The sequence below is a fragment of the Pyxicephalus adspersus genome, chromosome 7, assembly GCF_032062135.1.
Source record: "Pyxicephalus adspersus chromosome 7, UCB_Pads_2.0, whole genome shotgun sequence".
Taxonomy (NCBI): Eukaryota; Metazoa; Chordata; class Amphibia; order Anura; family Pyxicephalidae; genus Pyxicephalus; species Pyxicephalus adspersus.
Window position 1 is genome coordinate 47012639 of NC_092864.1, and position 13528 is coordinate 47026166.

Consider the following 13528-nt stretch of genomic DNA (forward strand, 5'->3'; position numbering starts at 1 on the left):
CATATATACACACACACATAGAAGAAAGAAATAAAAAGAGAAAATAGTTAGACTACCCCTCTCCTTCAGCTTTGGTTTCAATGACAGTTGTCCGAGACTGGGCAGCAAGCGTTCCCTTATGCAAGTCCTATTTTAATCTTTGATTTTAATTTGCTTTAGTAAATAATGAAAAATACCCTTCCTGCTAAAACTCTCCAGTATCAACCAATTGTGTTTTAGTATTACAAAGAATATTTACAAAGTTCCCTCTAACTGGAAAAAAAAAAAAAAAAAATAATCTCCATGTTGAACAGCAATCAAACTTGGTTTCATATTCACGCTCACGTGCGCCTTGACACAGGCTCCTAACCTATAATATTATAAGGGATCAGGAGACAGGAGTCCAGGTTATTTCCAGTAGCTTGAAAATGGCTTCATAGCACACCAAGGCCAAGGTCAAACAATACAGTCATAGGATAGAGGTCTTCACAGTCTTGTCTTCGCTCATCATACAAATAACACTAAGAAGATACATCCCCCAAAACACACAAATGTCTGCAAACACGTCCTCGGTCATGGGGAGAAAAAAAATACTCAAATCTTTGCTTCGGCTTCAAACTAAAACTTGCGCCTGAAAGCTAGAGTGTAGGAGGATTCATGCCGGCCGAGATCCGAGTATCAGAATGAAATGATGCTTGACGTAGGTGCGGTGGGAGAGGCCACTAGCCCTGACATGTGCAGGTTTCCTGAAGAGTTGGATCTTCTCATGTGTGGGAGAAGATAGGCGTCATTTGCCAGCTGGTGAACATCAAATCTGTCCTCTTTGCGGTAAGCTAAACACCGCCTGATAAACGCCTGTAGGGAAGAAAAAACACAATGTTTTAAGCACAATAGCAGGCTGGTTGACATACACAGTTTTATTTTTTCTTTAATTTACCCACTCTAGTGATTCACGCATTCGCTGAAAAATGTGTCAACTATACAGATCCTCCCACATTGTCCATACACATAAAAAATGACTATTTGATGCAACAATGAAAAATAATTCATTTTGTTGAATATGACTGGACTGTTGCACCAGAACCAATGCCGATTACCATGTACTGAATTTTAGGTGGTTTGGTGGGACTCATTTTTTAAATTATGACATTTCATCAAAATGACTTATTTTAAAGATCATACTTTTGTATGAGAAGTCTGATTTCTGCTGTGAATGCAAAGCTATATTACCAATGTACAGCTTTTATAGTTCAGATTAATTCACATAGAATGCTGTTTGCAGGATTAGAAAGAAATCTCCCACAATAGTCATCTGTACGAATAGAAAGGGTAAACTATACTAAGACACAAACCCTCACATCTGCTCTTCTGATGAAAAGCTTAAAGCACAAATAAAACTAATAAATATTGCAAGGTAACAGTTTGTTTATCGTACAAGGGACAGCAAATGTCCTTTCTGCAACAAAGAAAAAAAAAAAGAAAAAAAAAAAAAAAAAGAAACCTCATATGCTAAGGATCCCAGCCATTTCGATTGGCCAGGAAAAAATAACATAGGACCCACACATGAGCACAGTTAATTCATTCTCGGCAGCCAGGGATATGCCAGGATGTATGCTCAGCTCAGTGTACAACATAAAAAAGACAGCAAGCAGACAGGCATTTTTCTTCTTTGCAGAAGGGACACCGCTTGTTCCTTCTACAATATTGAACCTGCTTGCTCGCAGTTTTTTTATGTACAAGTACAATTTCTACTTTCCCTACGGTTTCACATCTAATAATAAAAAACACACACACAACATGTTTGCATTACATGAAATAAAGTAGGTCCCATTGTGCTTCATTTCATATGTTTACCTTAGCTTCATTGCTTACAACAGGCTTCACAGGAAACTGAACATCTGTAGCTTTCAGTATGGTATTTTCTTGTAATATGTCTTGTTGTGACTGATTGTGACCAAAAGGCTGCAAACAGAGGAATGGTAATTAACATTTCATTTTAGTAAATAATGAAAACATTCCTCGTGTACAGATTAACAAACACATACCTGACAGAGAGTTCTTACCTTTCTGCCATAGAGACATTGGAAAAAGATGACTCCTACTGACCACACATCTACTTTATTGGAAATCTTTGGTGGCTCTTTCCCCACCACAAAGCATTCTGGGGGAAGGTACCTGTAAGATTCCAGAAGAACATTAGAAACACAAATATACAAACAGCATTAAGCTAAAAAATATTTAACGCACTTTTTAGAAAAATAATTATTAGGGAGAAATAAACTTCCAGCTGTTTGCTTAAAGCCAAATGACAGGTGCACTTTAGGTAAACTTACCAGTATGTTCCAGCCCCTTGGGAGGTCAAGTCCATTCCATCCACACCATAGCTGTCATCATCCATTATTTTGGACAAACCAAAGTCTGTGATTTTAATCTCACCACATGCCGTACCATCAACAAGTAGAATGTTTCCTGGGACAGAAATGTCACAAGTCAGATGACTGTTTTACCAGTGTATTGGTGGATATCTAATTACCAACCAAATATCAGCAAAAAGTTACAATATGTGGGATACTGAAATTAGCGTTGCAGATGTGGGAGAATATTAGGAATAGTAAATGAACTAAACAACAACTACAAGCAAAATGAACTAGGAGAGTGCTAAATACTACTTAATTAAAACTTTCAACTTTTACATTTAGATGTTTTTATGTGTTGTACAAACTATTTTACTGCTTTGATTTGTTTTACATATAGTCAACTCACTTAGTTGAAGGGATTTGTTCCCAATCCTACCTGACACTGTTGCATGTATATATGGAAAGATTACTTAAAATACCTTATGACTAAGAAGTCAGCCAAAAGTCTGGTAAGTGATCCATAAAGTCTAAAGCTGACCATACAATCTGATTGTACAATCTCCTTTAGATTTACCATCAAGTATGTATTGCAAGGGACTGCCTGACTTAAAACCAAATTGATTGGTTGTTTTGGCTTGTCCTTATATTATTACATAGTTTTATAAACTCTAAAAGGAGCCTAAAGATTGATCAGTGATCAATGTTTTTAATATCTATGATGGCGTGCAGACATACAATGGCTAATAGCTAAGTATGGTGAAAAAGCAGCACCAGCCACACCTCCCTATTGTCTATTACACCCTTTTCCAAACCGACATATAACATTAATAAAAATATTAGGTAAACAGAGCTAACTGCTGAAAGTTTAGGCATAGATCACAATGTCTATACAACACAGGTCTACAAGCACACATCATATTCTGCCTACCTGGTTTTAGATCATAATGGATAATAGGAGGCTTGATCTCATTGAGATAACGTAGTGCATTCACGATTTGCATTACAATAGACCTGGCTTCTTTTTCAGACATCAGTTTGTGTTGTTTCAGATAAAAGTCGAGGTCATTTCCTTCACAGTATTCCAGCACCGTACAGAATCTGGAAAAACAAGAACACAATTGATTGTTTCAATGCATTTAACCACCCTATATCTATAGTAAATTGCTTATTAAGGTATTTTTATGTCTATTTGACAGGCAAAGTACTAAAAGAGACAGCCTATAACTAAAATCTTTATATACATTCTCTGTTGATTTTCCCTCTATATTTAATATTGTTTTACATGTCTTCATTAAGTAATCATCTAGGTGGTTTGCACAAACCAGGTCCCCCTGTCACAAATTACTAAAATACAGGAAATAAACATGTGACTATAAAAGTAACTATAATGGTTTGGCTATCAGACTGATAAAATCTTGGATTATGATTCACAAAATACATACATAATATTGTTTTGCTTTTTTTAGCCTAATCTGTAGGTGGTGTTTTTATCACTATCAGACTAATGTCTGTTATTCCAACGGCAGTTTTGAAAAAAACAAAGCAAGGAAAATCACACTGGGTATTAGTCCTCAAAATAATATTGGCTTTAAAATAGGGCATAACTAAGTTTTAATAAATGTCTTCTAAGATAAAAGGACAAGGAGCCATTTAAGATGGTAATAAATTGACTTTCTGTAATACAAATTAGGTTACAAAAATAGGTCCTGCTGGTGGCAAAATGTTAATCCTAAATACACAAACTTACACACCAAAATATGAATTATGTGAAAGATGACAAAACCCCCCTTATATCTTGCGAGCAGAATCTATCATTTTTTTTTTAGCAAGGAATTCTTTCAAAACAGCAGAAAGCTGGAGTAGGAGAATGTGTGATAAAGTTTTATTCTGTTTTTTTTCTAAAAAAAATAAATAAATAGGATTTTCTCTATCAACACAAAATCTTTGTTTAAACTATTAACCACCTGAGCGTTACACTGAGGTCTAGATTTCTGTACCAAAAGTGATCCACTGTTTTTCATGAAATTTTTTTTTAAATTGTAGACCTGTAACTTACAGAAATATGTCCGAACAGGGGTTCTAGTAGATAATATGAATATAAAAAATGTTTGAAACACACAATCATGTAAAAAAAAAAAAAAAATTACTTTTAATAAAATAAAAGGAAAAACACAAAAATCAGCAATGTAAACAAATCATAAATACTGAAAATACTGAAAAAGCAATAACTCTGTATATTGTAAAGTACTATATTATTCTAAAACACCTCCCTAGTGTGGCAATTTTTAAAACTTTGATTGTGTATTTATTGGAGTTTGTTTTGAATTATTTTGTATTGGATTGGATACGCAAGTTTGTATCCAATCCAATACAAAATAAGAATTTGAATTTCCAAGTTATTTACTTTTATTTTATTTTTTTTTATTTTTTTGTATTGGATTGGATGCTGGAGTTTGTATCCAATCCAATACAAAATGTTTGAATGAGTTTCTATTTGAATTTCCCGCACACGCGCCGACGTCATCACGCACGCAGGGAGAAGCCGTCCGTTTTTTTTTTTCTCCGCCGGACGGCTTCTCCCTGCAGAGATCATCCGGCGCTGGAACGAGAAGTACGTGGGACAATCAGCGGGACCAGGTAAGAAGCCGTCCGGCATCTTGTGTTCCGCCGGCCGGCATCTTGTGATCCGCTGGTCATCAGGATCACAGGATGCCAGCCGGCGGAACACAAGATGCCAGCCGGTGGAACACAAGATGCCAGCCGGCTTCTTTCCGGTCCCGCTGGCACCCGACGAAGGCACCCGACGCTGGAGAGATCGGCGGATGATGACCGATGGAGGACGACGCTGGATGAGCACAGGGGGACCAGGTAAGTAAGGATGTGAAAAATCTCGGGCTTAACCATCCTTGCAACTTTTTTTTGCCCGAGCGAAGGTCGGGCTTAACTGCAAGGAGGTTAAGGGTCACAGGCAGCCTTAAACCTGCATGTAGTATGGATGCCTACAGGAAGGATAAACTGGCAAACAAAAATATTTTTTTTATTTGGGATTAAAACCCAACTCCACTACCAGTCACAAACATTGGGGAAATGGTCTTCCTAGCTTTGCGCTATGTAGAAATCACAGACTTGGAAAGGCCCCTGGTCCCTTAGAACCTGGGTTTACCAGCCATGTACTTAAATAATAATAACCCTGCAACTGAAAAGCACGACAACAAATTGGCCATTGGGATAGTAGACCCAGAAGGGCTGTCAGGGCCCACACAGTGTATAAAAAGTCATAAGGTCTACATTCAGTAGTCCAGAACCTGTGCAGCAGGTCCCGAAACACCTTTGGGTATAAATATAACTTCTCATTGTCCAGAGGCTTTAGCGAAATCTGTTTAACCATGGGAGTAAGAGGTCTTGCATAATGACAGTAAAAACCTTAGCTGTGAAGGCAAGGAAGGGATCCAGGCACACCCAAAGGGGACAAGGAGAACACAGAGGACAGGACAGAATACCCACAGAGGACAACATGACTTCAGGCTGCAGATGTCCTACTATCAATGAGATCAATGGCATGTCAGTCCCCGACATGTTCGAAAGTGAGACCCCCCCCCCCCCCAACCTCCCTCCAAAGTCCTACATCACCCCCAGAAAACACTGGTAGTGCATTAGGCTTCAGATGTGCCCTGTGGGAGAATAATTGTAAATGTAGAAAAATGAAGTATCAGATCCTATCCTCCATCTGTTGGCCCTTAGAAGTTTATAATACCATTAGTCTGCTTTAAACATATGGACAAACTAAATCCTACTTACGTGTCTGTATCCAGGGAGAAGTAATCATAAAGTTTCACTATTCGGGGGTGATCGAGCTCTTTGTGTATTCTATACTCTCTGCAGGCATGCCTAAAAACAAACACATGGGCTGGTTAATAGGTCTGCAGGGTGGAGAAACACCTTCTATTATTAATGAGTTCAGATACTATTTACTTGTGGTAATTTTCCTTCTTTTCGTCTCTCCAGCTCTTGTTAAGTTGGTGAATTTTCACAGCAGCATATCTTTGTTCATAAAGATCAAAAGCCTGAAATAAACATGTAATGGCACAGTAAGAATTCAAAGGTATTTTATGAAAAAAACATACAAATCAACTCAGTTGGAAGGAGGATAGACTGAAAGTGGAGCAGTCAATACGAGCGCTATCCTGCCAGGCAATAAGGCTACTGCCTCAAAACACAATGTGTGAACCTGTAGTTATTATTTGTGCAGCACTGTCTATAGTAATATTACAAAATGGGACAGACGTGTGTAGCAGGACTCCAAGCAAAACTGTTAAATACATACCTATAGATCAAACGTCTTGCCCACTACAAAATGTGAAGTTCATCCAGTCCTTTCATTTAAGCACACCTACCACATAGTACATCCTCAACACTTTCTCCAATGAAGTTGACAAACACATTAACCTGATTTCACCCTGCTGAGCATACCTGTACTGTGATGGAGTATAAATACACTGCTTATCACCCAGCAAAGCCACTAGCAAGCTAGAAAAAAATGATCAGGAGCTGGTGCTAGCTAGAAAAAAAAATAAAGTAAAAAAACTTCATAAAAATAACAGGGTGGAGTTAAAAACGAACATTTTAAAAAGCTATTTTTTTTAGTACACTTAGGTACCTTTCTTTTACTTCACTGTAATGAAAGTAAACTCTATATGTATTATTTATTGTACAGCGCTGCGTAATATGTTGGCGCTATATAAATCCTGTTTATTATTATTAATAATAATAATAATAATAATAATAATAATAATAATAATATGTAGGTCACATCCAACTTTTATTCCATGGGCTGACAACAACCTTGTTGCATGAAAATAGTGAGCAATGTTGCCAGTCCCAATTGTTCCCACAATGTCAGCACTGTACTTCATGCTCATCTCTCCACATGCCTGTGCCCATGGGAAGTGTAGTTTTATGGTTTCATGTATAACAGGGTGGTGGAGGAAATGCCACTGATAACTGCTGACATGCTCTAGCATGTTAAATAATTTTAAGAATCTTTAAACAGTAACACTGGAGGAAAACAGACATTGCATTTGTTTTATGTCTATATGCTACATATGAAAATTGATAAAAATGAACCCAAGGCAAACTAATAAATACACAGAAGAAATCCATATATGGGGTGTCAGGATTTTCCTTTCATTCTTCTTTGTCCTAATAGCATACTCTGTGCACTAAACATTATTGGCTTTCTGGTCTCTTTCCTGCTCTCTGGACTCTGATACATAGAGTGCAAAAGGTGGACACCAAGTCATATTCAGGTAGTGGCATTGCAATACATTTAATAAATATTTTATTGAACACAAAGCCAAAATATTTTTTTCTTACTTTTGAATCTGCCTGAGTCCAGTTTTAAAGATAGCAGAGATTCATATTGATAACACTTGATTTGCATAGGTTTCTGACCCTGCCTCCTTTCTTAGATTTTCTTGGATGCTACAGGTAATCTGTGGACATATGGAGCCCTTGCACCAGCTGACCAAACAACTGATGGAATCTCACTAGCAGTCTTGAGTGCAGGTCACAGAAACCGCACATAGTAAGCGCCCCCCCCCCCCAAGCATTAGGCTTACTGACACTAAAAACATGTAGCCAAAAAGCTTTACCCTGCAATATTTCAAAGCATATGACATTTAGCAATTTAATAAATATTCATTTTAAATTACAAGATACATCTAGTGAACATTGTATCAAAGTTTAGGGTAAATTAGTGATACCTTGAACACTTCACTAAAACCTCCACGACCGAGTAAATGAAGTAATAAATATCTCTCATTCAATGTAGGGTGATCTTTAAATCTACAAAAAAACAAAACCGGTTTTAAGTTAAAATGTGGTTTATTAAATTTAAACATGCAAAATCATGATTATTAAAGATGTAGATAGACCCTCACCAGGGATTATTAACCTTTTAGTGACAATCTATAGGAATGTCTATGAAAACCTAAATTATGGGGTGCTTTGAGAAGAGCTTAATGTAACACCAAACAATCAGTGTACACAAACTCTAGAAACAGCAGAAATCTGTGTGTTCTACTCTAAAAACGAATTATATACATATTTTTCTATTTGTTTCTTCCTGGACCTCTGTCTGTTTTACTCCCAGTTTGTTTAATCTGTCTAAATTGACAAGCCAGGAAATGCCTCACAAGAGGTGCAAAAAGAGAGCCATGGCTAGCATCAAGGCACATGTACAGGGCTATATGGGCTTACTGCCGTGATTGACAGCAAGATCACATCAGAGGCCACAAATAAATTGGGAAAGATGGCAGTTCTCTGCTCAACAGATCCAGCATTTTGTTTAGAAGGGGTCAAAGGATGTATTACAGGATGCTCTGGAGTTCTTTGGATGGAGTGGCACTTTCTGGGTATCCAGCTTAATCCAAAAGTTGCTCTGCTTACAAATAGGGATTTATGTAAAAAAAAGTATACAAAATTTTAAACTCTTCCTTACTGTGAGTTGTCTTCATTGTTAATTCTTTTGAGTTCTCGTATATGCAGATTTCGAACTCTTTCCAAACGTTCCAGTTCTGCCTGGATCTCAGCTTCCTCCTGCATGGGCAGAAGAGTGATGACATAACACTATAATACACACAACTGTATTTATCATAAGGGACAGAAACTAAGCTTTTATTTGTAGACATGACTAATTCCAGTGGATTTAACAAAAATCAGTGTAGGGGTTGGGGCACAGTTAGGTTAAGGACAAGTTTAAATGTTACACAAGGGATTTTTCACTAACAGATTAAGAGTTATTTTGGAGTCAAGAGATTTTAGTTTTCAATTGGTTTGTTTTCGTTGTTGTATTCAATTAAATAACAAACTAATAGTTTAATCAACCACTCAAACAGTTCCACTACTTAGGAGCAGATGGCCTAACAGAAATCACATCTTTGTTGTTTCTGGTATCCACAGGGTTAAGTCGTGCTGTTGTAATTTAGCTGAGCTTGAGGAATCTATTATATAGCTCAAGCCCTAAAAACTGTCCTGATTTCCAGTGTTCACATTTTAAAACGGAAAACTGAGCTTGCCAAATAGCATTTATTTCCCCAAAAGATTAGTTTAACCAGCTCTATTGTTGTCTACAAGAAGCACAGCTTCCTCAGGTACCCAAATCAATTCTGCCATTGACTGAAATGTATACTAGTGGAACACAGATGACAAAATGTGCTACAGACAGCAGCAGGAAGCTAAATCAGAAGCCATTGTTCCCCATGCTGCAGTGGAGAGCAGCTGAAACACAACCTGAATTCCATTTATGGTGTTTGTTTACTCAGTGAATGCAGCAAATTCCCTAGAAGAACAAAATCAACTCTACTACCAAGGGAAGAAAAAAAATAATTCTGCAGCTAGAGAACATGGAAAATTCCTGACACATACCTTTTTCACATGCCCGAGTCGGAGTTTAAAAATCTCTTCCTGCTCGTGGTATTCAGCCAACGTTAACCTGAGCAAGCAAAAAAAAAAAAAAAATATCACAGTAACTAAATGCTGTACTGTAATGAAGCACAGTAAATATTGTCGATTCCACACATGTCAAAGATGACATAGAATATTGCTGAAGGATATTTAAAAATAAAGAGATATAAACAATATAAAATAACTACGCTGACAGCATGCCTACCACTGCTCAAAAAAGCTGAAAATGGTTTCAATTGGTTTTACTTTAAAATTAAACCCCTGCCCAGGACCATTCTATGTAATGCCATAAAGCTTGTCTAACGCTAGAAAGGGGGCTCATGGGTCTAATTTGCCTGCGCCTACCCAATCATGATGGCCCTTATGTCTTTTTGTAAAAACTCTGATACATTTCACATGGTTCTTTCTTTTAGAGCAACTGCTATTTAGACCCATCTTAAACAAGCTACCAGAAGACTTCAGCACTTCCAGAAAGTATAGATACAAACCTGCTGAAGCTCACTAGCAACTTTTTTTAAATGAGTCAGAACTCCCATTAGATTTTATATTTACCTTGGTAAACTGGGGATAGTTTGTTTAAAATGCTTTAACAATGTTTATAGATTATTTAAAGCCGTGAACTTGCAAAAGCTTTCATATAAACTTTCTGTAGTTTTTATGTACAAAGATTTATGTCAGTCTATTCGTATGTGTTTATATTCTAAAAATCATCTACAGTTTGGGGGAAAAAAAACAACATAGGGCATATCTCTGTTAGAAAACTGTGCTGGATAAGTCAAACTTCCAACACACAAATTCCCTATTTTTCACCTATTAACAGTTTCACACTCTTACACCTACATTCCTAAATAGCGTGTATATCACACATTGCCATTGCATTCATTAGGGCACTGTCAGCATCATCTAGCCTTATATTGGCATTTGCAACTGTGTATAAAGCCAGTATGTTTCCCAAAGCCACAAATCAAGAATAGAGTTTTAGACGATGTGGCCTTTGAATAAAAATCTTTAATGTCAAGTTCTTCAACTTTCCCTTTAGGGAACCTTGTAGCAAAGAGTTCTCAATCTATGCAGATTTCATTCTATTTTATCTTCTTTCCTGGTGGTGTAAATATGGAAATCTTGGACACAGCTGCAATAATTTTCCATATATTGGTTTGTTTGCAATAGGTTAAATTATTTAAATTATTGGTTCATTACGTTTAAATAAAGATTCAGCAACAGTCACTACAGGCTTAATCCTGCAGGGAATTTAAAGTCGAGCTTATATAATTTTTTAAATAAATTTATTTTACCTTTTTTGCCCCAGTTTCCCTGCCTTTAATCAGGAAGGTGCATCCTTTAAGAAATATTAGGAAGGCAGCACAGCAGTGAATGTGATGTGCATTGCCATTCCCAAGTGTGAACATGTGTATTATTTTAATGCAGTCAATGCACTAGAAGTTGCATTTGTGCTTTACAGTCTTGTAAACTTACAATTGGGGTAAAGTAGGTTTTAGGAAAGGATCATTCTCTGCCCCATTGACAGCTTTGTTTTTTCTCTGCTTTGGTTCAGAGTTGGCGGACGGGGTCTGAGCGTTGTTGGTAGTTGGAGGTTTTCGCTTTGCTAGTAGTTTTCTTTGTCGTTCAATATCTTCCCTCTGCTGATTCACCCATTCCTGCTGCCTGCAACAGTCACAGACAAACATATACTTGAATAAATGATATTCCGAGAATACTTTAATATAAATATACAGAAGACATTGTTTCCAGGCAACAAACTCAAGCATTGTTTGTTCATTCTACTGCAGAAGTGTCAATCACAGAGTGCTTTTTACCAATCTAAGGTATGTGTGGGCACCATTTGACATGTGGAAGATTTATTTTATTTTTTAATGTAGAAGTACATCTAAATATGCATGTTCAGGAAATGCCATTGGAGGCAGGAGAGGGAGGGCAGCCAAAAGTCTGATCAAATCCAGAGAATTAGAATGTCCTCTGCTGGAGTTCTGCTTTCATAGTTTCCTCCTTTGGCCTTTTGACTGGGCAATGAGAAAGAAGCAGTATATTGAGGTAATGTCTATACTCTGACCACCAAGTATTCAAGTTAGTATGACAACACTGGCCCTAAGTGGAACAGACCCTCCCTGCAGCTGCTGTGCAGAGGGATACTGAAGGCTGATATCTGGACTTATGGTACTTATGCTAGTTGTGCTCATTTTTTTTTACACACATCCTTAATTAAACTGTGTTTTGTTTTTAATTCTCTTTGGAACCCCTTGTGATATTGTGCTTTTCCCATGCAGGGCAAACAGGTACACGACACTTTAAACACGTATACCTAATTTCTTTCAATAGACAAAGCACATTTAGTTGAAGCCCAACTAAACTTAAAATTGAATAAGGCATGTTCTTAAAGCCATGTTGATAGTCATGCACCTGGAACATTTTGTTATGGTACTGTAGTGCAGGCAGACTCAGCCCTAATGAATAACAACTCAGCTCCGAATTCAGGAACCGTACAGCGTAATTGCCACAACATGAATTAGGTGGACTAAATTGGAAGGCTCAAGAGGTATTTGTGGGACAAAGGAAAACTGCAAATACAAATCGATGTATATTAGTGGCAAGAAGACCATAATTCTATATTAAGATCAAGGAGCCATTCATTTAAACCAACACAATTCTGATTATGGCTGGATGCGAATAGGTTAAACCAAAATTTCTCAAGAAGAATGCTGTTCTTCCACCCTCTCTGCCTCTGCAGCAGGAGAAGCCTTAAAGCTCCTAAGGCAATGTCAGCAATGTGACATGACAGTAACAGATTTCATAGATCCAAGAGGGCCATCAGACATGCAGCCACAATCAAAAAACCAGATTGCATCTAAGAAAGTATTATCACACATGTGGTAAACAGAATGAAGCGTTGACCTTTTTCCTTAAATACTCAGATAACTTTAATGTGACTATTTCAAAAGAGATGATGACTTTTCCATGAATATAAAAAATGCACCCTTCCTAAAGCTCTCCGTAACTTTTGTAATATTTATGCCACGTTGGTTATGTCTGTGCTCAGAGCTCTAGACAGGCCTTGTAAACTTTCCTTGGCTGAACTGCTAGCAGAACACAATGACATAATTTGGCTGTTGTGTGACAATTCTAAAAAACTCAAAAGAACAAGAAACTAACTTGACAAGATTCTGGAAAGCAAATCCATCTGTCCACTGTTCTGTAAACGAGGCCCCATGTCGGACGGTTGTGAAGTGTCCTAGCCGCAGTCGGTCCTGCATGCTCTTTTCTCTGCTTGCCAATTTCTCCTGAGTGCTCTGAAAACAAAGAAAAGAATAATAAAAAAATATAATAATAAATCATCCCAGATGATCATATGGGAAATATTAATCACCAAAAAAAAGAACAGAGTACAGGTAACAGTATGCAATACTACTACTATTTAAGAGTATTACTAAGAAACAATAATCGGAAGCTGCAAAAGGACATGAGTACATGTTTCCAATCAAAGAAATGCTGCTGTTCAAGCTGTAATTAGCCTCCACCCCACTCCTTGTTATCTAGGCCGCTAGAAATTGCAGTGATCTATGGTCATCAACAGCCACAATGGATAACATGAGTCGCTACTGAAGCCACAAATTCTAATGTTGCCAGCGTCAAACAATGCAAAAAATTGCTCAGAGCAGTTTAAGTATAGCTGCTGCTGCAAATCCTCGCATCAGAATAGCATGTTGGACATG

The 13528-nt window shown here is 37.4% G+C and overlaps 1 protein-coding gene across 6 annotated transcripts in view; it reads right to left on the reverse strand.

Moving 5' to 3' along the window:
- Positions 1–7: 7 nt before the first annotated feature.
- Positions 8–13528, reverse strand: part of TLK1 (tousled like kinase 1) — a 131499-nt gene continuing 117978 nt past the window's right edge. For all 6 annotated transcript variants that reach the window (XM_072418320.1, XM_072418319.1, XM_072418324.1 and 3 more), the window contains 12 exons: positions 12969–13105; positions 11277–11465; positions 9762–9828; positions 8836–8933; positions 8099–8180; positions 6309–6400; positions 6135–6224; positions 3265–3434; positions 2313–2448; positions 2043–2154; positions 1834–1941; positions 8–834 (listed from right to left, as the gene is read on the reverse strand). In XM_072418320.1, coding sequence (XP_072274421.1) covers positions 658–834; positions 1834–1941; positions 2043–2154; positions 2313–2448; positions 3265–3434; positions 6135–6224; positions 6309–6400; positions 8099–8180; positions 8836–8933; positions 9762–9828; positions 11277–11465; positions 12969–13105 — 1458 coding nt within the window. In that variant the 3' untranslated portion in view covers positions 8–657. The remainder of the gene's footprint in view (positions 835–1833; positions 1942–2042; positions 2155–2312; positions 2449–3264; positions 3435–6134; positions 6225–6308; positions 6401–8098; positions 8181–8835; positions 8934–9761; positions 9829–11276; positions 11466–12968; positions 13106–13528) is intronic.